This window comes from Excalfactoria chinensis, chromosome 4 (genome assembly GCF_039878825.1).
Source record: "Excalfactoria chinensis isolate bCotChi1 chromosome 4, bCotChi1.hap2, whole genome shotgun sequence".
Taxonomy (NCBI): Eukaryota; Metazoa; Chordata; class Aves; order Galliformes; family Phasianidae; genus Excalfactoria; species Excalfactoria chinensis.
The window spans coordinates 84402546-84428455 of record NC_092828.1 but is presented as its reverse complement, the minus strand read 5'-3'; the positions used below and the strand labels follow the sequence as shown (position 1 = coordinate 84428455).

Genomic DNA, 25910 nt, shown 5'->3' with positions numbered 1-25910 from the left:
ACTGAAGCAGCATCCAGTTCATAAATGTTACTGTATCAGCTGCCTCGATTGGGGGAAAAACAAAAGCATGAAAACCCTTCAAAGCAGCACATCGGTCACTAAAAGGTGATGATAGAGATGTACAGACAGTGGCTGATCGTGTGTTCTTCAAAGGCTTTTTGTCACATAGGCAGATGGGTCCGCTGTCAATTATTTATTCTTTTTAATTAGTTTATGTACATCATTGCTCCAGTCCTCATGTATCTAAGGACACTGGCAGAATGGCTCTTTTGTGTGTCAAGGTATCAGACTTGATCTCAGCAGCTCAGCTATGGGAGATGTCTATGATATAAGACAGGAAAATGAAAAAACAACAGTTATCCAACTATAGGAGTCCAGGCAGGCACTGGTCTCATTTTTATTGTCATAAAACATACACTGACATGACAGGAGAGCTGTGGTCATCTGAGCTACTGTGAAGGCACTTGTAAACGCACGTGTGTTCTGCGGTAGTTGAAGGAGTTGCCTATTAGCGGATTAATAATTGGGTGTAGACAGCCTTATTGAAACATAATGTAAAAAAAGCCAGTAAGCAAAACTTTAGGGCAAACCATGCAGAAATCAAAACCAAAACGAGTTCATGGAAACTTAACTAACGCTAAATTGTACTGCCAAAATGCTGTTATATGTATGTAAGATAAAGCCACTCCATATGCTTGTTGCAGCTTGGCATGGTAAATAAGCAAAGGTACTTGTTATTGAGCTGCTCATAGTGTGATATACGTAATGTACCTGTACTGCTAAAGGACAATAATGGATCTCTCTCATCTGGGGTGCAATGTCTGCATCTCCCTTCCTGAGCTGCATGCTTTGTCAAAACCACTTAGTGTCAGCACCGAGCTTAAACCTACACCAGACAAGTTTACAACTAGCTTTGTTTTTAGTTTAAACCACACACAGATTATGGTAGGATTTGGATTTTCTAATGCTAAAATCCAAACGTTCTTTCAAGCCTTTAAACTAATAGTTACTTGAAGGCAAAGTTAGCTTTTTGCAGCAGTACATGCTTTCTTGCTGCAGGAGCTTCAAAGCCCAAACCCGGTATATTCACACTATTTTAGTTGTTTTTATGCTAAAATTGAAACAGGTAAAACTCTCAACATGCAAAACCTGCACCTTTACCAGGGCTATTTTGAAAAGCGAGGCTTTAAAATCCTTTTTAAACCAGCTGCTGTCTGTTCCTTACAGTCGTTTGGGACACTCAGCACAGTAAATTTTCCCATTATGGCAAACAAAGCGCTTGTTGGCCAGACCACGGGCACACTTTGTGCATTTGAAACAGTAATCATGCCAGGATTCATCTTCGTAGTTAACCACACTGGTTCCTCTTCCAAATCCTGCTAGGAGAGAACACAATTATAGGACGCGATAGTAGCTTTTCCCTTGTCTGGGTGAGCCCACCATCCAGCAGATCCCATTCTTACTGCCTCCTGTGCTCCTATAGTCTTGCAGACCGTAGTCTGAAGTACTGGCCCAAAGTGCAACTGAACTGTGTTGTTTGTTTGCTGCTCTGTAATAACGCGATCCAGGCAGCTTACAAAGGCTTTCCTGCAGTGAGCTTTGTCCCTTGGATTCCTTCTCCAGGGAACAACCAGCGTGAAGGAAAGATCAAGACATGGACCAAAGCAGAGGTTGGGCTGAACAGCCTACCTTGTTCTTACAAGCTCAGATCCATCCTCTGAAATGCAAGACTTATGGGATCGAGAGGATAGCACCCCATCTCAGGGCTGAGCTTTGTGAGGTTTGGGGATCCAGTAATTAATGGGGACATGTGGAATACATGAGAAGTACAGCAAATGTCACTTCAGGGCAAGAAAAAAGCTGCTCTTTTTAGACCTCTGTTTCTCAGCCTAAGATTGATGTGTGAATAGTTCCAGCTGGGGCAATTCTGGGGGAGGTACACTTGAGGAGTGCAAAAGGTAAAGAAGCACGTGAGTTATAGTTAGATCACTTGTAAATGGCTGGGATAAGGCTTGGGATATTACACCTGCTTCTGGTCTTGGTGGCCTCTGAGCTGCGCATCTTTAGGGATCAGAGTTCTGACCTTAAGCACCCCGAGGTTTCAAGCTGCATAAAATCCAACATACCTGTAATAGGATTCTTGCAGCCAGCACACTTCTTGGCAACACATTCCTTGTAGCACTCAACACAGTAAAACTGATCCTCTACAGCTGTAAAGCGCTTCCCACCCAATTGCTTCTTGCAGTTGGAGCAAATGAAACACTCAGAATGCCAAGGCTGTTCCTGGTAAGTGAGTCCTCCAGAAGTGATGGGCTAAGAGGAAAAGAGCAGCAAAGATGTTTCAGCAGCAGTTCCAAGGAAGAGAGGTGAAACAGACATAAGGTGCTGTGCAGGAGAGCTTTGTCACAGTGAAGGTCACTGGAACGTATGCATTAAAATGAAATTGTGCAACACTTGAACACTGGAAGCCTGGAACTTTGCATGCCTGGAGCTTTCATAATAGTTTATCTTATTTGCAATTACTCTGCGATTCTGTTTTAATCAATTGCAAGATGATACAGCAGCTGTTTTACAAAAGCTTGTTTTCTGGCTTGAATATACAATACATACTGGAGAACGTTTAACCACTTTAGCCTTGCCATCCCCAAAGCGAGTACAAGGCTGGTGCACATTTGCTTTCAGCAGATAAGCCCTTAGCAAACCATGCAGGCCCTGCTCAAGTACAAATGTGCCACAGCCTCTAGTTTTGTTTTCTTTCACTGCCAGCTGCAGCACCGGTATCTTCAGGAAGAAATACAGGCAATAGCGCAACTATAAGATGGTCTGTCTACTGGTTTACTCTCCTAGCTCCTAATACACTGCAGGCCAGTTCTGGCAGCTGCGGTGGCAAAGGGGAAGGACTTACATTCTTGCATTTAGCACAGGTCTTGGCAAATTTGTGCTCGTGGCAGGAGACACAGTAGAATTCGTCACCCTTCGGGAAGAAGCTCCCAGATCCAATCACTTGCTTGCACTGGCTGCAAGTGAAGCAATCCTTATGCCAGACCATCTTCTTGTATTCAACATTTTGGTCTCCTACGACAGAAAGAAAGAACGCTGTAGGTGGGATTTCAGGCCTGTTACAAGCATACAATGACTTCATGCAGTGTAATGGCTGTAGGAGAGATCTGCCCATACAGAACTTTAACAGCACTTCACAACTTAATTCCTACATCTGATTCTAGTAAGGATCTTCCAGATTTTCTTAGATTACTGCTGCTTAATTAGCCCCTGGTTTTGCCCTAGGGCAGCACTCGGTAGTCACATCCATACTGCTACACCCTTACCTGCAATGATAGGCTTGTAGCAGCCCTTACACCTGGGTGCATCCTCAGTGGCAGTGCAGTTGCTACACCAGACCTTGTTGTTCTCCCTCAGCATGAAGGGCTCATTGACCAAGGACGTGTAGCACTTGAAGCAGCGGAAGCAGCTGTCATGCCAGTAACGGTTCTTGAAATGCAGCTCCTGGAATGATCAGAAACAGGGAGCAATAAGCCCTTCTTTTTGCTGAGTGGCACACAACCAAGTTACTGCCCCAGTGGTAGTTATCATCACATACTAAAAGCTGCATCTGTGAAGAGCCTAAATGGCTCTTTGGGATTTTGGGGGTAGCAGGAGGTGCTTCAAAGCCAACGACTTTGAGATGTGGGGTTCCATAAGCAAGGGCTACTTTTCATCCTGTTCCTTCCAGTTCAGGTGTATGTTATTATTGCCATAAATGGAGTAACAAACATTTACAAACTGACTTAAACAATCATAATCAGATCCTGTGTTCCTCTGGGAGCACCAAAGCAGTTACCTTGGAGTCAGCCCCAATGGGTTTCTTGCACTCGATGCAGGTGTTGGCACAGATCTTCTCGAAGCACTTGACACAGCAGTGGCGACCCTCCTTCTGCACGTACTTCTTGCCTTGCAGTGAGTCGCGGCAGTAGTGGCAGTCAAAGCGCTCCGACATGGTGCCCACGCTGTAACTGCTGGGCCCTGCAGGAGGGATGGGACTAAACTTACAACACTGACTCCTCGAAACACCGTGCTTGCAGTTAGCACAAGCAGTGTTTTAGTAACGCAAATACTTTCCGTGCCCTTAATAGCCATCTGAGATATGAATGCTAGCTTTCTGCCTACAAAGAGGCAGGACGGGCTCTGGCCAAACAGAAACACAGCTCTCAGCCCCCTGGAGAATGAACCGCTGTGCTTGCTTGCCCCATGGCTCAGGGAAGATCAGGGCCACACGACAGCCTTTCCCTGTCACCTTCCTCAGAGGAAGAACACCAGACTGTTTTATTTACACCGTTCATGTCAAGCAGGGATAATGGTACCTAATCACTCACAATGACTGGGGTCATCATGGCAGACCTGCTGTGGCCCTGGCGAGATCCTGGCTGAGGCAGCGCCTAATTTGTGTCCAGAAATCACCGCCAACCAAGAACAGAGCAGAATAGTTCCCATGTTTCCAGCCCAAGCCTGCAGCCCTCCCAGGCCTTTTGTGCCAAATACTTGTGCAGCTTCCAGCCATCTCTGTCACTGGGCTTTCATATACAAAGTCATGAGGAACAAAAAAAACACAAGATCTGATCTCCCTACACTTAAAGAAATGCAGCAGATCCCTGCCTTTCCCCTTGCCCTTCCTCAGAGGAAGCCCACATTGCTCCCAGGCCAGGCTCAGTACCCAGATGGAGCCACGGCACCAAGAGGAAGTTCAGTTATTCTTTTGCTGACGGAGCTGAAGCTCCAGCATGGACTGAAGGAAGGAAGCGGTCAGGCTGTGTGGGGTAGCTGACATCCAGGAATAGCAGCACAGTGCCCATCACTGGCCTGCTGGGTGCTGCGTAGGCAGCCCTGCCACCTTATGGCACGAGGACCTGCTTACACAACAGCTTCTTGGGCACCTGCCTACCCCAGTAATTCAAGAATTACCATCAACCGCGTAGCCCAGCCTGCCAGCCATGGGATCACTGCTAAGCCCCTGCTCATCAAACACGAGCATGCAGCAGATTGAGCAAGCCCTGACCCGGGCACGACCACACCAACACCAGCCTGAGCTGCAGATCAAGCTGGAGCGTTTCTGCTCCAGAAATCAGGACAGATGATCCCAGGGAGAAGAGTGAGGCACATGGAGGCTGCAACACAGGCAGGGGCCAGGTTCACTCCCTTTCCCTTCCTTAGAACTAAGTGAAGTGGGGCCAGAGGCCGAGCTGGCCAGTGTTGCACTCTGTGGGGGCTGGAACTGCTGCTTGGCCAAGGTCAGGAGACGGCCACGTCCTGCTGACAGCCACGCCAAGGGCTGTGTTTGTACTGCTACAAGGAAATGAAACAAACAAACAGCTGGGAAACATGGAAACTATGCAAGCCACCTCCAGCCCTGCACAGCCTCAGCAAGCAAGCGGGTTTTATTTAGAAGAAATGCAGTTGCACAGAGTCCAGAGCAAATGGTATCTTAACATTCTTCATCTCAGGTTTAAGGTTGCTTTCAAGCAGAATGCATAACTGTGAGCATATGGCTCAAGGAGTAACACAACCCTGTGTTCCTGTGTAACACGCCATGTGCTGACATGGGAAACATTCATCACAGCAGCTCTAAGCCTCACACACAATTAACACGGGGTCTGGCAGCCCCCGGGAGCTTCTGCCCACCTTGAACCATCTCACAGCTCAAAAGCTTGACTCATAAACCAGGCAGCGGTGATGGAAAGGGAGGAAAAGCATGGACAGACCTGAACAGTTCTCCAGCCCAGGATGGTGCCCCCATGCAGAGGATGCTCTGCTGAAGAGGAGCAGTTTAGAAGACAAATTGCAAGCATCAGGTGAAAGGCTGAGTGCGCTACATGCCTATCCCTACACAGCCTGCAGGGCCCTCAATAAAGGGCTCAAGGAAAACCCTGCAGTACTTGAATCCTCTTCCCGTTCTTACCCCAGAGCTCAGACTTCCCAGAACAGAAGCATCACCCCAAAAGCTACCCCAGAAACTCTCTCCGCTTCCCTCTCCCACCAGCCCTGGCAGCCTGCTGTCTAAATGCAGCTCCCTGATGAATTTGGCTACAGCTAAAGGGCAGATAGCCAAACCGGTGGCCTTCTCAAGTATCAGGGCCTTTGGCACAAAGACCCATTGGAATTCAACACTAAGGTTCACCTGAATGCAGAGGTACAAGTTAACCCAAAAGAGCATCTGCTGCTTCTCAAAAAGCAGCCCCTCAGCCCTCAGACAGCCCTTGGTCTTTCAAAAGCCTCCCCAGCCTGGGGCTGCCTACAGCCAAAGGTCAGGGCTACGTCTGTAAGGCATCAGGCTTTGGGATGGAAATGGTGCAGATCTAACAAGTGAAGCAATTGCATAAACACCAACCCTACCTGTCCCTTCAGTGCCCATGGCCCCTGTGCTGGTTCATCCTGATTCAGTCAAGCTGTGTATCACCATCAAGCCCCTACACCATGACATGGCACAGAACAAATTAAATCACAGCACTTAGCAAACAATGCTGAAGCATAGCCAATAAGCAAAGCACTTAGCACAGGATGTGTGTTAACGTCTCCAGGGAACGTGTTTCAATGTGATAAACCACCAAGGAAGAACTTGAAGTGCGGTCTCTAAAACCAACCAGGGAAACTGTACTTCAACCTTACGGACTTACTGCCTTTACCCTTTATCCTGTGGCATGTAGAAAGGAAGAGGTCAAAGCTGCTGCCCCTCTGCTGGGGTGTGGATACACTGGGAAAGAGCAGTTGCCTTTGGGCTCTCCATCAGCTTTGTTTTCCTCATCAGTCAGCCCCTGTACAGTGACAACAACTGCCTGTCTGGGCTCAGGACCTGGCACTTGCTGGTGTGTCACCTGAGTGTCTACTCAGCGTTCTTGCAGGCAGCGTTGTGTATTTTGCTATAAGAACCAGGGAATACCCTTAAAAGAAGGGAACTATCAATCAGAAAGGAAAAGAGGGGCTCAGGTCTGCATCTCAAGGTCACCGGCACAGTGCCTGGACAACATTTATTCCTTTCCTTTGGCTTCACATATCCCATGCAGGTCATTTTTGCTGGGAGGGTTGGCAGTAAAAAGCAAAGATCCGTGCTCTCCTGCTGCCAGGCTGGGGCACGTGTGAGTCTCATAGTCTATAATTCAAACATTAGTCTGCTGATAGAAGAGAATCTTCTTTATTTAGAACAAGAACAGCTCCAAGTTCCTCAGGCTGCTGCCAAAACCATCCCCTGCGGTCCTATTGCCACCATGTCTGAGCACATCTCTAGCATTATTAAATCTTGTCGGGTTCCCAGGGGAGAAGGGACGTGCTATTTAAAAAAACACGCACTTCTACCCTTAATGCAGAGCTCAGCTAAGGCTAACAAAGCTCCTGGTGTACACAGCACCACCGCTCAGAGCAGGGCTGAGCACTAAGGCAGCCTTAGCCTTTCAAAATGACCCAAGTCAGCTAAAGCAAAGCTCTGTTTGGCACCTCACTGTGGCTGTCTTCTCCCCAGCTACACCCCATGCCTGGTGTCCCCAGGGAATACACATGAGGCTTCCTCTCACTGCATGGCTCATGCCCCTCTGCAGGCATTGAACCCCATGGGGGATGCCCTGGGGACTGGGGCTCCATGCTGGTCCAGATACAGACACTGACTTAAAACTCCAAGCACAGCACATGCTCAGCACGAGCACTTTGTATCACAGCTTGTGCTGGCAGAGCAGACCCTGCCTGTGGTTCAGGAGATGCTGCCACATCCACCTGCCTGACAGCAGGGCCAGGTAGAAGTTCCTTGCTCAGCCCTGAGGGCTGGGATGTCTCTGCACCCTCTGATAGGAGACTTCAGGTATCACTGCAGTCATTGTTTCATCTGCACAGCACATCCCGGTTCACATGCTGGCTACTTCAGCTTGTATTGACTGTCAAGGATCTAGAGCATGCAGTGCTTTTGTGAGCAACCCTGGTTACTCAGCTCTGTTTCATCTCAGTGCAGTGCCTGAACCACCCCCGACCAACAAGAAGCACACACATAATAAAAATAACATCAGTGCTGTGTGTGTGTTAATTGTCATCGGTGCTTGTAGCACTTAGACTAGAACCACTCCAATGGCAAACAAAGCCTGGGCCCTGCACCTGAGAACATCCACACCGAGGAAGATGACAAAGACATCTGAAAGCATTATAAAGCGATGCTCTAATATCAAGTGATGCTTCAGCCCTGCACCCTTGGGCTACATCTCACTGAGAGATGCAATAGCACTGCAATTGCACGTGGCAGCAATGCCACAACAAACTCACCTCACAGAGAAGTGCCATCCCCCATTCTCACCCAGTATTCCTCAAACAGCAGCTGAGCCCAGCCCTCCCACAGCAGCAAACACAAAGCACATCCAAAGCACGCTGCAGGTAGATGAAGCCACTACCACCTGTGCTCCTCGCTGCCCTGCTCCCACACGCTGCTACCATTAGTCCCATTCACCATCATTAGTTAAAGCTGCAGGTTGCAGAGACTTAATGCCACATTCAAATGAATTATTTCTCACCCTTAGCAAAATTGTCTTCCCCATTCACCACACAGAGAGCATACATGCAGACAGCAGCGCGTCCGTGTTACCTGTGTGCCTGTGGAAAGCCATGACTACCAGCCCAAAGTCACAAGCAACAGAGTGCACAGTCTCTTGGCTGATCAGAAGCTTCCCCGTTTGATAACATACATTTAAACGAAGGCTATTAATACGGCCAGGACTCCTACCAGATGTCCACTCCCCTCCCCAGAGATCACAACCTTAATCCCCCTTGAAAATTCTTACCATTTTAGGTGATCTGAGGGAGAAGAATAGGATCGAGAGACCTCTGTAGGCAACATGTAAATACCTGCCCCGCTACTCAGCACCCAAATTAGTCCCAAAGGCAGAGAGTGCCTCAGGAACTTGACCCCATGCTAGTACTATTTGGCCTTGGCTTTAGAGCTAGATTGTGTCTCATATCAGTCCTGAGCTAAATAACAGACCTGGCATTAATTCTGACCCCTGTTGCCCAAGGGAAGAGGAGAATCACAGCCCCCAGGGCCAGCAGGGCTGTGGTGGAAGGAATCAGCCCCAGACCACACGTAGGGACTGTCCCCTGGCTGTAGGACCCAGAGCAGCCACAGGTTGTATCTTTGGGAACACAGCTGAGAGCCTGGGGAGCACCAAAAGGTACATTCATGGGAGCTGGACTTGTCTTCAAGGCAAGGGGCAAGCTGAAGTCTTACTGGCAGTAAAACCACCATGCCTGGGCCTCCTCCAGCTTCTACTCTAAAGCAGCTCAAGGCATTAATCACCCAAAGCAAACAAGTCCCTGAAGAGCAGCACTTAAAAAGCCAGGTTTCATGATCACGGGGCTTCTCTAGCATCTAACAGCACAGCTGGGCTCCCTCCCCTGTGGGATTACAGAGCCCTGGCTGGTGCCTCTGCCCTCTTTGCTCACCTGCCCCCAAAGCTCTGTACACAATTTGAATCCACGCAACTACTTCCATGGCACCGAGCAGAGGGAGCTCTGCTTCAGGGCTCTCCTGCATGGAGGTATGTGGGCTGAGGCAGCAGAGGCAGCTCCACAGCCCTGTTCTCCAGGTCACGCAGCCAGCAGCAGTGTGTGCACTCGGGGCTGCAGCCAGGGCCGCCCAGCTGCTAATCCTGCTTCAACACTGACTCAGTGCATGGCCGTGGGAAAGGCAGTTAACCTCCTGACAGCCAGTGTTTATCATTCACAGGCCAATACAGTGCTGTCTGGCCTCTGAGCAGCCACATCTCTGCTCCTCACCAAGGATGCCACGAGCTCATCACCATAGGACACAACACACAGAGCCTTCAGCCCACCACCAGGCCATATGGGTGTCATCAGTATACATGCAAGGTCAGCATCATCCCAGCATCCTCAAGCTTTCAACATTGCCTAGAAAAATCACACTTGCCAGCAAGCTGTCCCTGAACAGCCCAGCATGGACCCACTTATGTAGCAGTTTGAGGCTGGGAAATGTGCTAAAAGACAAGCACACCAAAATCCCTTGGACTAGGAAAAGTCTTACTTTACTCTGCCCCAGCTCACCTATAAACTCTTGCAAATTGCTTGCATAATTCAGATGGTAACAGGAATTGCAACAACTGCTATTTTCCTGTGCTAATCTTGCAGTGCACGGTGTAATATTTACAGACGTGAGCTCATCTTTGGCAATACATGCCAAGTTTGCACCATTAACCATTCTCACAACTTTCTAGTTCCCTACACAAAGAGCAGACGCATTCCCACATGGCTCTCATTTCTTACTTCCCCCCAGGATACCCTCTGTTTCCAATCACGAACAGCAAGCTTTGCTCCCCATCCTGAAATGCAGCACAGCACTGCCGGCTCCCACCCAGAGGTGGCTGCAGTCCAGCTGCGGTGCAGCAGCATCTCAGGTACTTGGCCATCAAAACGCTTCATGTGCACAAATGCATGTGTGTTTGCAGCAACAACAGGCATGGGCTGGAAGAGGTGGCAGGGAGGAAGCTCAACCACACAACAGGAGCAGGACGCAGGAGTATGATACTGCTGCCCATGAAGTGTCACCATGAATCTCCATGCAGCGGCATTTTACTGCACAGCTCAGCCTGGCAATTCCCCAAAAGCAGTCTGTAATAACAAGGCCATTTTGCTTGATTTTGTGGCCTCCTTGCCGGTGCAGCAGGGACAGGCTGGGAACAAGCTTTACTGAGAGGACAGGGCTGCCCTTGTATGTTTTTTGTCTCATTTTAGCCGTATAACCTTGGGCAATTTCCATCTCCCCCCCACAGGTCTAATTCATCAGCCCAGCTCCTTCTGAATGCTATTAAACACACCAGTGGTGCAAGGTACAGCACAAGCACCAAGAAGGAACATGGTCACCCTGTGGATCACGGCATAGAACTGAAACTACCAGGAAAGACAGCACGCCCAAGAGAAAGGAGAGGAGTCCCTGCTGTCAGCACATCCCATTCCCAGGCACAACGCACAGCCTTGTGCAGCATCACCATGAGGCCCCTGCTCCCACCCCATCCATGCCACCACCCTCTGGCAGAGCTGGGCAGAGAGGAAGGAGTGCTGTAGGCACACAGCAAGGCACACAGTCTTGGGTTTTCATGTCTTTAGCATGAAGTATGTCCTGTGGGTTTTCAGCACAGCAGGATCTGGACACAGTGATCCCACTGCACAGGTCTGACTGCAGAGCAGCGTGGCTGGCACATAGTGTCATCTGCTCGGATAGACAAATGATTCACATTGTGCTTTCCAGAGTATTTTCTTGCCTTAACAATCCTGCCAGAAAAGGTCTGGGCGTCTCAGCTTGCCCACACATCCTACTGTCACTCAAGAGGCTGCGAGTCCTAAATAGAGCCAGTGGAACCCAGGCATTGATGAACTATTAGTCACCGTCATCAAAGAAAGAAGCAGTAAATACGAGCAGGAAGGGGGCACCTGTCCACTTCTTTGGGTAACACTTCACCTTCTGCTCCTACGGGCTCTGCTTTGCAATGCACAGTGAACCTGCACAGAAAAGCACAGCGGTGATTCAGCTGCTCCACGTGAAAGCAAAGCAAGAGCCCAGGTTGCTCCCAGCCTTTCCATGAGACCAGCAGACCGAGGCTGCTGTGATAGCTCTGCAATAGCACACGTCCACTTTGCACACACATTTCCTTCTTTTCAAGTAACAGCAGATTCAAGGTTGCTTCATTTCTTCTTCAAAGCCACACGCAGTTGGCATACAGCGCGCATTCTCCCACAGCAGGGAGCCCTTCTTCTGTCCAAACTATTGCAGATCTTAAACACCCCTTGGCTCTTCTGAAGCAGAAACTGAACAAAGTAATTCTACTACCAGAGCTCACCAGGGCTGTAAGCAGACAGTCCCACAAAGAGAGGGAACCAAGATGATTTCCTTCCTACTGTGCTGACCTCAAGCCCAGAGACTGGAATCCTACCCACGTGGCTGGGTCTTTCCACCCAAGGGAAGCTTTTAGGATCAGTGATAGAGATATGGCACAGTGGAAGTGGGAATAAGCTGATAAGAAGACACGCACAAGGTAGGTAGCCCTCCATGAACTCAGATATAATGTAAGTAGAAACAAAGGGGGGAGAAGAAGGGAGGATAAGAAAAGAGGGGGAAAAAAATAAGATGTAGTAACAGACAGGAAGGAATGGCACAGTGATAATGGACTGGAGACAGAGGGATCTGAAAAACAGCAGAACTGGGAAGATATGTGCCGGGTTTTTCCCATCTGCCTCCATCCACAGGCTGGACTGGTTCCAGAGCTATTCCCATGGCAGCTCCAAGTTTATTTCCCTGCTTCCATCTGCTCTGCAGCTCCCCTCCACACACGCTCCGACTGGCACTTGTTCCCATCACCTGTTGCTGACATGGCAGCCCTTCAGTGGCTGCTGAAAGCCAAGTGACACCACAACTCGAGCAGAGCATCTGTGTATAAATCAAGAGCTGCTTTGTAGAGACAAGCTCTCTCCTTGTCTGCACTGGAGATGGAGAACAGAACCACAGAGACCTGCAGCAAAGGGACAGAGCACCTGGCCGGGCAGCATGACAGCCTATTCCAGAAGAAACAAGCTCTGATATGTATGCACAGCAGTATAACCTTATTGTACCCATAAAACAACCACTTCACCAAGCTGTTAGTGAGCCATCGCTGAAATAATATTTCACAGCCTCCAGTGTGCTCTCTGCATTCCTAATTGCTTTCAGTTCCTTCTCATTCTTTGCTGGCTGAGCAGCGCTGTCCCCTCGGTGAAGTTAAACAGCTCACTGTGATGAGCACAGAGGTTCAACTATTAGTTTGCATCACTGCCTGAATGGCGGGTCATTCACCTTCCCTGGAAATCTACACGTTATGGATCAGAAATGTTTCCCAGCACACATTATGTGAGCATCCCACACTCACTAACACTTGTGAAACACTCAGGATAAACAGCTTCAGCTGAGGTGGTCAGGAAGTGTCTAAACAACGCTTGTGGTCATACGGTCTGATTTTGGGTGGTCCTGCCTGGAGCCAGGAGTTGGACTCTATAATCCTTGTGAGTCCCTCCAACTCGGGATATTCTGTGATGCTATGAGATGGGCTAAGCAGATTCTTCTCAGAAAGGGGCCATGCAAAAGCACACTGCCCAGCTATGGGTGAAGACAACACCATTTTGGTGAGAAGGACATGTCCTTCCTAGCACTAGCATACCAGTTGGGAAAACTCCCTGGCATCCAGCACACCATCAAAGCACTGCCCGAACTTGGCACGAGTGCTAAGGCAATGTCCCTAGCTCTGATTTCAAGGTGGCGGGATCCAGCCCAGGCATATAGGTTTAGCGGAGCATTCAGCCCATCACCACGAGCATGGGATGGTCACCTCCAGCCAGATTAGCATTTGGCTGTCTGCGCTTTCAGTTGTTAGACGGCACTGATGGCTGGAAGGACCAAACCACCCTTGTTACGTGGTCATCTTTAAAAATAACCTTTCCCAAAGCCCCACAGTGCATAACCCCGCATCCAGCTCAGCCAGAGGAGATCAGCTTGCACGGCTGATGAGGTATTTTTGGGCACTCTGACTAATTGTCAGGACATATGCTGTGCATTCTTTACAGGGGAAAACAAAGCTGCAAAGTCCCCTCCAGTGAAGCCTATGGAGTTGGGTGAGTCACAGAAGTTATTCTCAGCCACCTGGGTTTGGTTCCATGTCTGGCTCCAGAGAAGCGTATATGAAAATGGAGGAAGGGTCCACTTCCTTGCATCCTGATGCCAACAAAAAGGCTGAGCCAGGCTGGGCCACACCACATCACAAGGGCAGAAATGAAAACCCTTCACATCTTGGAGCAGCTCCAAAGCCACAGCTGCTTTTTTTTTGGCACCACCTCACATAGGCACTCACTGGATGTGCCAAGGGGTGCGCTCCGGAGCAAGCAGAGGAGAGGTTGCTCACTTGAGGAGGCCCACAACACCCACACACCTGTAAGAGCCTCCTGAGAGGCTCTTCACCCCGAGGCCCATTTAAGCCAGCACTCACCCAGCTCCATTTCTCTGTATAGATTATTGCCTGAGCACACCTTCAGAACAGGTGACGTTTCAATGCTCTGACCCCACTGCCATCTCACCCCCTGCTTGCTGGCTCACACTCTTCTGCTTTCCCCTTCTCTTGCTCCTTTCGTTCAGCAGAAGCACTGCCAAAAGCACACACATCTCAAAGTGACCAGAGCTCTCTGGTCTCCACCGGTGCCTTCTGCATATCTTTCCCTTAAGCTGCACAGCAGTTTCCACGGAGAATAAATGCTGTCAATTCCATTTCTAATAGCTGCATTAAAACGTACGAGCCATTTCTCTGGAGCCAAGGATAATATTTTCAAATTGCTCGTGTGATACAGGAATGTAAATCTCACTTTTCATAAGGCGATAAGGATCTCAGGTCTCCTTGCAAATCGTGTCAGATGAGAGCCGGGCAAGGACCATGCTGACAAGTGCTCTCCATGGGTTGGTTAGAAAACAACGATTCAAATGAAAATGTAAAGAAAAGGAAAAAGAAAAAGGAACTAATATCCTTCCAGCTTTCAGTGGGGTTAGGATTCAGCTACAGCCAAAACCAGAGGGACACAGCCCTTGGACTTGGTATGCAGTGCCCCAGCTGAGCACCCCACCTACAGGATGGAATTACGCTGCCGACTTAAATTTGCTCCCCATTTGCCAGAGCTGCAAATGCCTTCATCCCCACATCCCAGGGACAGGCTGGAGCAGTTGGACATCCCCCCTCCTCTCCCATGCTCCCTCCACAGGCCTCAGCAGAGTGGCACAGCGTTACTATCATTTCTCTCTCTCAAAGCAATGGGCGAAGCCTGTGGGATGCATTTCTCAGGCAGAAAGCTTAGGATAAGAAAAATAAGATACTTAGAAGCGTGCTTGAATTGAAACATAGAAATTAAGTGGAGTTGGTACAATCTCTTAAGTGCTTCATTAAGGCACCCTCTGCTCTGCAGCTGGATCTGGGCCCAAAACTGGCTTTCTTTTTCAAGTAGGAGTGAGACAATAAATCGAGGCACAATGAGTAACACAGACTGCAAAGGGAAGCAGCCCTTTCCAGTACAATTGCTGCTGGCTGTCAAACAACCGCCCAAGTCAAACCAATGGAGGGCTGGCTCCACACCACGAAAAAGCAGTGTTAATTGCACATGCGTGCCAGAGAAAACCATCAAAAAGCTAAAGCAGATGTGAAACAGTGATTTGCTTTCTTTTAAAACCAACTTGCGCAGCAGCACTGCCCAAGGGCCCACAAGCACCCCATGTCCTGCTGTGAACAGTGCAGGGCAATGGGGAAAACACAAAGTTACCCAAACCTTGAGGATTTCTCCAGCAATAACAAGGCATGGGGTGGGACTCCAGCATCACCTTGCTATTGACCTAAGTTCTCTTCCCAGCCGTGCAAGCCCAAATTTCACTTGGTCAAAGCTGCTCACGTTAAAATCACCTTCTTTCAAATGCCAGATTGCTCTAAACTCTGGACTTCCCTGGTGCTGCCCACAGTGCCAAGAGACTCAGCTGTATCCGCAGCACGTTTCCCATGTGGCTCCAGAGAGCAGCTAACAAAATCCACCCCCAGGCCTGGAAGAGACTTGAAAGAACACAGAGACCTGACACTCCGCGCCTATAAAATTATAATAAAAGGCTTCCAGAACATAAAAATACCCCTGCTGAAACCAACGTGCTTTTTATAGACACAGCCTTTGTCCCTTGCTCCAGAATGCGTTTGGCTAAGTGATGCCATTAATCCAAGAACAGATTGTGTTTTTGCATCATGCGAGTACGTTCAAGGATTATGTTTCGGTTGCTCAGCTTCTGTCTGTATTGGTGCCGTTAATAACTGTTATCTGCTTTTAATCACCAGTACCTATGTCTTAAAGGATACAGTGAACTGGGTCTTAAGCCTCCTGCACACCCCCACCTCCGAGCCCAGGCCTTGCGTCCACCCTGGGGCACATTGCAGAGGGCACGAGGAGAGCAAGAGCAGCAGCTCAGGGTGCTGCAGCCATCTCTGTGGGTGCCACCAGAAAGGGGGAAGCAGTGCTGTGTGGGACACTGCGGGGATGGGCAGATGCATAAAGCTGCCGTAATGAAATAACGTAGAATCATGAAATGGACTTGGGTTGGAAGGGACCCCAAGGACCATCCGGTTCCAAACACCCCGCCACAGGCAGGGCCACCAACCTCCAGATGTGGTTCTAGACCAGGCTGCCCATGGTCCCATCCAACCTGGTCTTGAGCATTTCGAGAGACAGAGCATCCTCACACTCTCTGGGCAGCCTGTTCCAGCACCTCACCATTCACTGTAAAGACCTTCTCCCTGACATCCAGTCTAAACCTTCCCTTCTTGAGCTTACAATGATACGCTGTCACTAATCTCAGACAAGTCCTGGTCTTGGCTCTGTTCTGGTTATTTAACCTGGAAACATTTCAGGGTGCAATTATGGCAGAACCCACGTTTCCAAGCCCCTACCCAGGGTGTATTGCAGAAAGTGGGTGAGCTTTTACCAACAGGAGATAGGAGATACGTGGGAATACGAGAAGGACTGTACAGAGCAGCAACTACTGAGCTAGATAAACAGCACGAGAACCAAGGACAACTCAAGAAGAAGGAAGAGCAGCTCACAGCCACGATCCCACCAGGAACACTACTGCTGTATTTCCAGGAATTGTGAGGGCCTGCACACAGCCACAGCCCCACGCACCATCCCCTGCACAAGCTCATCTGCAAGGCAAAAGCTGTCTGGCAAAGCAACACACACAGTGTCCAAATGTCGGCCGAGCAGACAGCGTTGCTGGCGCTGGCTCCCTTTCCATCCGGCTGCTCCAGCTCAGGCACCGGCATTGCTCAGAGGATGAGCTCATCGCTATTTCAGGTTGCATTTGCACTTGGCAATCTCCCTGGTAACCAAAACAAATTACTCACTGGTTTATAGCAGATTTATTGGTTGTTTGTTTCAGCCTTGAGTGAAGTACACAGAGAGTGTCACTATACCATGTCCAAAAGCGCGTAGGACGGTATTTACAGCCATTGCTATGGGGATGGGTCATTTTAGCACAGGAGGTCAGGGGGAAAAGCTGATGGTGAGCCTGGTCCTAATGAGATGAAATGGCAAAAGGCAGGCATGTGGCATGGTGGGAGCTCAGGTGTTGCTGCACAGCAGCCTCGGGTTGTCCCAGACAGCAGGCAGGTGTCAGTCACCTCCAACACGGCAAAACAAACCAGAGAGAGGCTGCTTACAATCCTCCCCAGCCAGAAATCAGGAAATCCCTCCCCAAACAGGTATCTGACCCTCTCAGTTCCACTAACACAGCTCTCCTCGGCTCCATTTCACAAGTCAGAACCATGAGGACACAAGCCAGTTCTAAGTTCCACTGCCTGCTTATATTCTTGGACAAGAATTTTCCCCCCATTCATCATCAAAGGCACCAGCACAAAGGGCAGGGAGAAGCCAAGGAAGCAGGACTAACCTCACTGTATTTGCCTGCAGAGTACTCTAAAGAAATCAGAGGTGCCCATTTCTCCATCGTGCCCAAACCTGAGCCGTGATACAGCTCAGAAGCTGCCCCAACTGTCTCATAAGTTTCATGAGGGATATTTGAGCTTCTATTCATTTTACCAAGTGTATTTTTGCAAGACTCTACCCAGATGGGCTCAGCCCTGCAAGATAAAACATTTGGAAGCCCTGCAAATAGGCAACCTGCAGCTGAGCTGCCAGCCTTGTCTTCCCAAACAGAAGCACACAGGCTGCGTCCCCGTCTTGGGAGAGGCACATCCCACCTCACAGGCAGATCCAGAGTCAAAGGTTGTCAGCATGGTGGCTGTCAGCTCACAGGTGTGATCATGTAAAGGAGAAGGGAAGATTTCAGCAGGAGGGGGATGACATGCCTGTGAAAATCAGGTCAAAATAAGAGACTTTAATCCCTGCCAAGCAACTTTGTGCCTCCATGGGGTGAGCATGGGCTGCATCCTGGTCCTGCTCCCATGTTACTTCCAAAGGCAGCACTGACGTGCTTTATCCATCAAGCAGCATTCACCTGGCAGGCTGCTCCAGGGTGGAAGCGTGACTGGCTTTCAGTCAGCAGAGCAGGGATAGACAGGAAACAGCATTTGCATGTGTTGAGTGAGATATATAGCTCTGTGTATTTTTAAAGTGAGATGAGACCAGAGAGAGAGGGAGGGATTCTTGCACCCTTGACTGCTCATTACTGCCTCGCCTGTGGAACTGTTGGAAGCATGGCCAGGTCAAGACAACGCCTAGAGATCATCAGGGAATTCTTGAAGTGGAAGCAAATCAGTAGGAATTACTCATACATCTGCATCAGGACTGACTTAGAACCACACAGCCCAGTGCTTCTGGAGGTGCTGCCTGCATTGCATTCCCTCGAACCACCAATAGCACTGCGGTAAATGCTGTACAGAAGAGCAAGACATAGTGCCAAGCCCCTGGGATGCTAACAGGATCCTAACAGAGCCCCTGCAGGTTGTTCATCAGTGGACATCACCCAGATGGTTCAAGTGGCACGTCACCAGATTGGGTAAGTCGCACTGAATAACATCGAGCCCAGCAGGACTGCACACAGCTGTACCATGGCAGCCCGTCCTGTGGGCTGTAGGTAGTCCTGGGGATGGCACATATGGGATGTTTTTACAAAGCCCTCTGATGTACAAACAGGAGCAGGGGAGAGCCAAGGGGTGAAGAATGAAGTGGAAAAGGCTCAAGGGTCCAAAAATGAGACGATAAGACAGAAGCTGGAAAGGCAGGCAGTGCCTCAGAAGTGACTAATTCCATGCCTTTGCTCCAGTGTTTATTATAGGAAAGAAGAGATAAGAAAGGCAGCTAGTGGTAACAACTGCCAGGGGCAGCCAATCCCAATCTAAACAAGCAGCAAATGCCATGCAAGCAGCCCGCCAACTCAGAACGGTTCCTGCAGCTTGGGGCATTTCTTTAGAATAAATACATTACTTTCTCCCATCCACCTCAGCACCCTATCAGGGAAGCTGTGCTCTGAGTGGTTTCATAGCTACTCTTGGGGGTATTGTGGTCAGGGACAATTAAAAGCCTATCAAAACTGAACATTCCCCACTGAAGGCACTAAGGAAGAGCTGGGAGCCAAATCTAAGCACAAAAGCCAACTCGGAGCCACTGTGAGTTTAGTGTGTTGACCATTATTTTTCTTAGCAAGGGAAGAAAGGAGCATCCAGCGTGCTAGTTCAGAATACAGTCTTGGAGAACTGAGTGTTTGTTGGTGGGTTCTTTTTTGCTGCCACTGTCCAAACAAAACAACGGAGAGCAATTCTTGCTGTGCCAGAAGCTCTGAATCCTCTGCTGCTTGGACAGCGGTGTCACACAGGAGAGCTTGCATACTGGTGCAACTGCTTTGTCACTACAGCTAGCTTGCAAAAGCCTCAAGCAAAGTAAGTGGATTGACAATCTCTGCACCAAGTTTGCCTCCCAGAAGGAGTCCTTAGCACATCCAGCACACACAAGTGTTTGCTAGCAACACTTCATGACGCAGATGCCACTGGAGTCAGCCATCATCCATAGCTGCCCCATCCCAAAGCATCAGGGTCTCTGATATCTTAAAGGCAAGCAGAAGGAAAAGCATTTCTCAGCTATTTCTCCCCTTCTTCCTACCAAGTACATCACAAATGTACAGACAGATGTCAGAACAAACTCATTTTACCGTGGTTCTACAGCTCAGCAAGAAGTAAGCTGGCTCCAATACACCTTATTTGCAATCATTGAACTCCCAGACACACCTGTCAGGCAGCCTCCTGTGAGGCAGATTTCAGTCTCCTCTATTCTATGAGTGGAAAGATACCAGAAACAAGGCAGTGGAAAGGCTGCCCTGCGGTGCTTATTCCAGCTGGAATGGTCTTTTCCTGTTCTTCACTGGAGGTCTGGGTGACAACACGCAATCCCAGCAGAACACAAACGCACCCACCACTTTAATCCCTCCGAGTTAGCAGCTGCTCACTGTGCACTCACGTGCCAAGCAGGCAGCTCTGCCGGGCAGGAGACAGCAGAGCTTTCCACCTCCAGTTCTTCCCCACCATGCAGGGGAGAGCCATCCTAAAGTGCACCAAGCATGAGGCTCAGCTCAAGCAGGCGCACACCCCCGAAACCAGTGGATCTTTTGGAAACACCATCCTGTGCTCATCTGTGAGCAGTCTGAAGTTAAGAGGTTTTGAATTTCCTACTTGCAAAAACAATGCGGTTCTGCAATACCATTCCAACCAAAATTGTAACGTTGCCTTAAAGTTTCCAGTCAGGCGCACAGCAAAACACCACCATGTCCACCCTGGGCTGCAGCTCCCACACTGTCGGGAACCCTGTACAGCCTAACCCAGGATACATTTAATCTCACTCCAGCATGCCTATGGTGCAAGCCTTGCCCTGCTTTTGAATAGCTCCTAAGCCCTAAAAGACTTTTTAACCTTGTCCTGCCATAGGATGTGATGTGCCTGGGGCTGGCTCCGTGCTGCTGGCCTCCAACAGCACCAGAGCACACAGGTCAGAGCTGAAGCACGCTGGGCTGTACCCATGTGTGACCCTAAGGGACACCCCAGTGCCTTTGCTCCTATGTGCTGCCAAGTGCTGCAGACGGGGTTTCACCAGAGCCTGGGGATTAAAGTACTGAAGCCAGAAGATATGGCACACAGTTCTAAAACTATGCTGCAGAAGTGGAAACAAAGCATTTATCTAAATAGCATTTAATCCTTTAGAGCCCTCTCGTCTCAAGAGCCATCTGGTTAAAATTCCTCTCCAAATCAGGGTATCTAAATGAAACACGAGGTCTTTTTCTTCCTCCCACACTCCCTCTGCCGAAGTCAGACATGAAATATCTGATCTCAGACACTTTAACTTCGTTATCATCCCTGTCTGGAGTTTTCCATGATATCGAAATGAAGGGAAAAAAGTCACACTGAATGAAGCTGAAGCATTTTAGCTGTACAGCTTACAGTGTATTTTTTAATTAAAAAAAACAGGTCTGGAAATGTTTCTTATATAGACATTATTTCCATTAACCTTCTCAAGCAAAAGTAATTCTACATAACTCAAGTTAGAGAACCATATCTGAAATCTGAAGCATTGCTATCAGAATTTACCTAGCGCTGTTCCCAGAGTGGGACTGAGCTCCAAAGAGCATCACTCACATAGGTCACTGCTGAGGAGACGGTGGTATTCCTGGCTCACATCATCATTATCTCCACTGGAGCACGTGCCCCAGCCTCAGTGTGCTAGGAGCTGTGTGCTCACAGCACTGGCAGCAAGTACAAGTTTCCAAGGCAGAGATGGAGGGGGCAGTCGCTCAGCCATGATACCCAGGAACCATGGAATATCATGCAAAAACCCTGTTTTCACAAGGTATTACACAAAAAGGAATATTTTTCTTCCCTGGGACAAGGAGCAGAGTTATTTAAAGCTTGTGTTATATGCTAGTGCAACAGACAGAGACTATATGATATATTTAGAGAATGTGAGCCTAGATCAGGGCTAAAGCGCATCCTGCAGCATCCTTCCCTCTTTTATGAGCATGGACCCAACAGAGCTCCACCAGCTGCCCCGTGCCACACGTCTCTATTTTCCATTCATGGTGCAGTTCGATGGAGAGGCTGCTTCCGAAATAGAGGCCAGCCAAGATGGGCTGGAGAGTGTTTATATTCAAGCGTTTGAGTACCATAAACACTGCCTCCTTTTGAACAGCTGCCTTTATTTACATCCAGGCAGAGGATTATACCAGCGTAGGTGGAGGCCAGCCATCATTCACAGAAGGGAATAACTTCTGTTAGAAACACCCCGAGAGCCCAATCCAACAGATCTCTGCTGGCCAAAGCTCCCCAAGAGCAGTTCAAGTCAGATAGCAGCTGAAAACCCCAGCCCTGACAGGGTCCCTCCAAGCTCTGGTTCCAGACCCAAGCAGTTGGATTTCTGCTGCCCTGAGCTCTTTGCTTTAGCACCTTCACTGTTCCAACAGGTAGTACTCAGTAAGGAATTTGTCTGTGCTCTTTAAGGGGAAATTAGGAACTGGTTTGTATTCAAGAATCAGGAAAAAAATACAGAGGGTGTTGTCACTGCAATGAAGAATGTGGGTGCTTTTATCATTAACATTTAAACTTCCTTTTTTAAAGCCATATTTGGTTGCTCGATCAGCTATTTGCTTCATGCATCATAGCTTAAGAATTGATGGAGTTTCCTTTGTGAAGTTTTCTGAAACAGAAAGCACTTCCTCTCAAAACAAGGTAAAACTAATTGGTAGATGGGTTGCTCTAATCACTTTTTCCCTTTCGTCTGCTATTTACAAAGCACCCCATCCATATCTAAGGCACAGACCAGCACCAGCGAGCTGAACCAGAATCTCATGCATTAACTTATCTCGCGGGCAGCTGCTAAAGAAAAGGTTGATGACAGAAACACCCACCTTGCAAACACATCCGTGAATAGTTTCACCCATCCAAGCAATTCCACAAATACAGATAGAGAGAAGGGCGCAGCGTTTGGGTAAAGATAAAGGTGTTTGCTTTCAGATTGGTCGGCTGTGAGCGCCGCTGGTTAGAAAGTGTGCAATAGTTGATACTTCATAATACAGAAAGAAAGCAGTGACAGTTCCTAGCTGAAAGCTGCCACTTCCACATCCCCCAGCCCTGTCCCAACCAGCATTCTCCCTCAGCACAGTGGGCATAACTCCCATCTTTCCAAGAACATCACATCACCTGAGCTGCCCACAGAACAGCCGCTGCTGGTTTGCTTATTTCCTCCCCAGCTGTTATTAACCACTTCAAACAGGCAAAGCTGATTCCCTGCCTTGGAGAGCCCTGCTGACAGCTCACACACAGCTCTACACCACTGCAAACACACCCAAACATCCACTTAGCTGGGAAGCAGAGAGAAAAGTTCTATTTATACCCCAGTGGCTGCCTGCACTCTCAAAGCCATCACCTTACCGGGGGGGGGGGGAGGGAATACATACATCAGACCAACATCATACATACATCATTCCAACCAGAACACCCCCAAAGCAGAGGCAGCCTCCCATGAGGAAACCACTTGCTAAAAAGAGTGCTTTAGAAGTACATTCTGCACTCACAGACTTCCCGTTTCCCCCCAGCCCCGCTCACTATCCTTCCCCAGCCGATTCCCCAGGCAAGCAGTCCTAAGGCAAAGAGAGGAACCAGCATCAAGCCCTGAAATCCAAAGACCTGTGGAAAGCAGGATGCTGAAATGCTCCCTGCTCAGCGAGAGGATGCTCGAGAAGAGTGAGACAGAGGCGTGTGCTTACTGGCAGCTGGAGAGCCCGGAGCAGGGAAAGGATGGAGCAGGATGGAGCACACTCCCCGTGCAGCTGTGCTGTGGGCAGGACGTAGAAGAGCTTCAGTCCAGGGCTGAGCCTCCAGCCCCTGGCTGGACAGCTGCTGCTTTGACACTTATAGCAGGGAGGCGCGTTGCAAAAAATTAATCCAGCCAATAGCACCAGTCCTGCCCAGCGAGCAGCTGGAGGTGGGGGGAACAGCCTGCTCCTCCCAGGGCCTCTGCACCAGCACTTTGTGGGTTGGAAAACCCAACCAGCTAAGGCATTTTGCCAGCATCACTCCCCTTGTTGCTGGTAACCATGGGGCTCACCCAGGCTGGGCAAAGCACTGCTGACCCGCAGTGATTCCAGAGCACTTTATGCATAAAAAAATGCAGCACCAAATCTTATTATGGGGGGAGATTTGTTGTCAGTCTCCCATCCTGTCCAAGCAACCCTCTCCCAAATCTAAAACATCTCCTGCCATGCCTTGTGTCACCATCAAGTTCACGGATGGATATCCATGGCAGAAAACAAACAGGAGGGATGTGCATCAAGGCAGCAGCCCACAGGGAGTGGGAGAACACAGCCAGACAGAGCAGAGCTCAAGTGATACCAAGAGATGAGCATTTGCTTTAAAGACATGAGAAAAGGAACTGTCAGGTAGCACATGATTCCTGCATGTAAACACACTTGCCCTTTGAAGCTGCACCACAGCAGGCAAATCTGACAGCATTCACCCTATTTTCTTTTTCCCCTCATTTCTCCATCCCATTTGTTTTCTGCTTGTAGCTTCCAACCTTCTCCCACTTTCCTCCATGCTCCTATTGGCAAGTTCACTTTCCGCAGGAGGCGCTTGGGTTGCCTTACACTTAGGTTCTATGTAGTACCATAGAGAAGCACAAAGCTTCTCAGTAAGGATGGGAGAGGCAGGGCAACCTTATGGGCATGCTGGAGAGACCATAGATACCCCTGGAAAGCAGAGCACGATACCTGGTCTGAAAAATTCCTGTTTCCATTGTAAACAGAAACACTGTGAGAGCAAACACACCCCTTAGAAAAGCAGTTGCATTTTTGTGCATCACCTTTTTCATGCTAACCAGCAAGTCCCACATTTTTCCAATATCCCCATGGCCCACATTAACAGTGTTGCTGAGGTTCACAGCTCAGGTTGCCACCACTTGCCAAGAACTTCAGGCTTACATAAAAGACAGATGTGAAATATTATACACTGAAGCTTACATTTGATTTTCGTCATAATCTAAGTAATAAGAGAAAAATCTGACAACAAGCTAGAGCCTAAATTCTAGTGTCCTCAACAGGGACATCAGCAAAATCCTGTCTAGAGACCCAGTGCCCCTGCAGCTGTACCCTGGGGGAGCACATGGAACTGAGCAATGGAAGGTACCTGCAGCCCTCCATTCAGCAGCATGGCAAACAGGAGGCAGTGCATCCCAACAGCAGCCAGAGGTTGTCTGGAAATTTAGATGCTATCCATGAGCAATGCAAACTGGAGGTTTCACTGCCCAATCCCATACCAAAAACAGCTCTAAGGTACAGCGTCTATCGCCTACTGGAGTAGCAGCTAAATAACCAAACAGCACAAAAGTATTTGCAGGGTCAGACCTCAAATCTAAAGATCTAAAGCTACCAGGATACCTGACACAAAAGGACTTAAGAACTCTTAACCTGATGCACATCAAAATAGCAGCTTAATTCTGTTTGGAAATTAAACAGAAGATGATTTAGAGCGCACGGACAGCACATAACTAAAGTCAAGGAAGAAGCACTCCAGTTGGTATTGCAGATGATACAATATAGCGCAATAAAAACCTCTGCCAAAGCGCTGTACTGAGCAAGAACGCACTGCAAAAATGACACAATCCATTTCACAGGGTTGAGGCAGCTCCGAGTGCTATCACCACTGCTTGGGGAGGAACATCGCTCATTATTGGGCACAAGGATCTTTGGCAAACACAGTGTAACAAAAAAGAAGAAGAAAAGGAATCCAATGTATCTCTGACCAGCTATCCAAACAAAATGAACTATGAAGCACTTATAAACTGAGTCGGCTGAATTACTCACCCAAAAGCCAACTGCTGGGAAACTTTATTTGGAAATAGTGGAGCTCATAAAACTGCTTCAGAGCCGAGCAGTGGTGGAAGGAGCCCTGGGGAGCAGGAGAAAGACCTAAGGCCAAAGCAAAGGGCTTACCTGAGTGCAGGGAGCTGGTCCACACCATGAAGGAGCAGATGTTGTAGATCTCAGACACCGTGGATCTCCAATCCGCTTTAATTCAGTCACTCAGCAGCTGCAGAGCGAGGAATCTTCTATGCAGTCAGGCCCATTTTTGCACATGAAAACCATTTTGAGGTGTATCCATGCAAAACGAGGGTCCTGCATCTCTTGGGTGGACTTGGCAGTCCTCCTCTGCCACACCAAGCCAGCACAGCTCTCCAGGCCAGCAGGAGCACATATCCTCACAGCATGCAACAACCCAGCAGCCATAACCCAGGCAGCACCCAGCCCCCTCCTGCCTCCTCCCTTCCTTCCCCTCTCCCAGCTGCTCACTCCA

The 25910-nt window shown here is 49.0% G+C and overlaps 1 protein-coding gene across 6 annotated transcripts; it reads right to left on the bottom strand.

The window, feature by feature from the left end:
* Positions 1-179: 179 nt before the first annotated feature.
* On the bottom strand, positions 180-25910 carry FHL1 (four and a half LIM domains 1). Of its 6 annotated transcripts, none has more exons than XM_072335194.1 (6): positions 23327-23591; positions 3839-4020; positions 3327-3504; positions 2906-3075; positions 2127-2313; positions 180-1376 (listed from the first exon to the last, which is right to left on the bottom strand). In XM_072335194.1, exons 2-6 carry the CDS (start codon positions 3992-3994, stop codon positions 1222-1224), a joined length of 846 nt encoding a protein of 281 aa, XP_072191295.1. In that variant the 5' UTR covers positions 3995-4020; positions 23327-23591; the 3' UTR covers positions 180-1221. The 6 variants fall into 6 exon arrangements, with proteins under 6 accessions (XP_072191295.1, XP_072191291.1, XP_072191290.1 ...); XM_072335190.1 differs by lacking the exon at positions 23327-23591 and adding an exon at positions 25550-25910 and having other exon boundaries at positions 359-1376; XM_072335189.1 differs by lacking the exon at positions 23327-23591 and adding an exon at positions 25550-25910 and having other exon boundaries at positions 368-1379.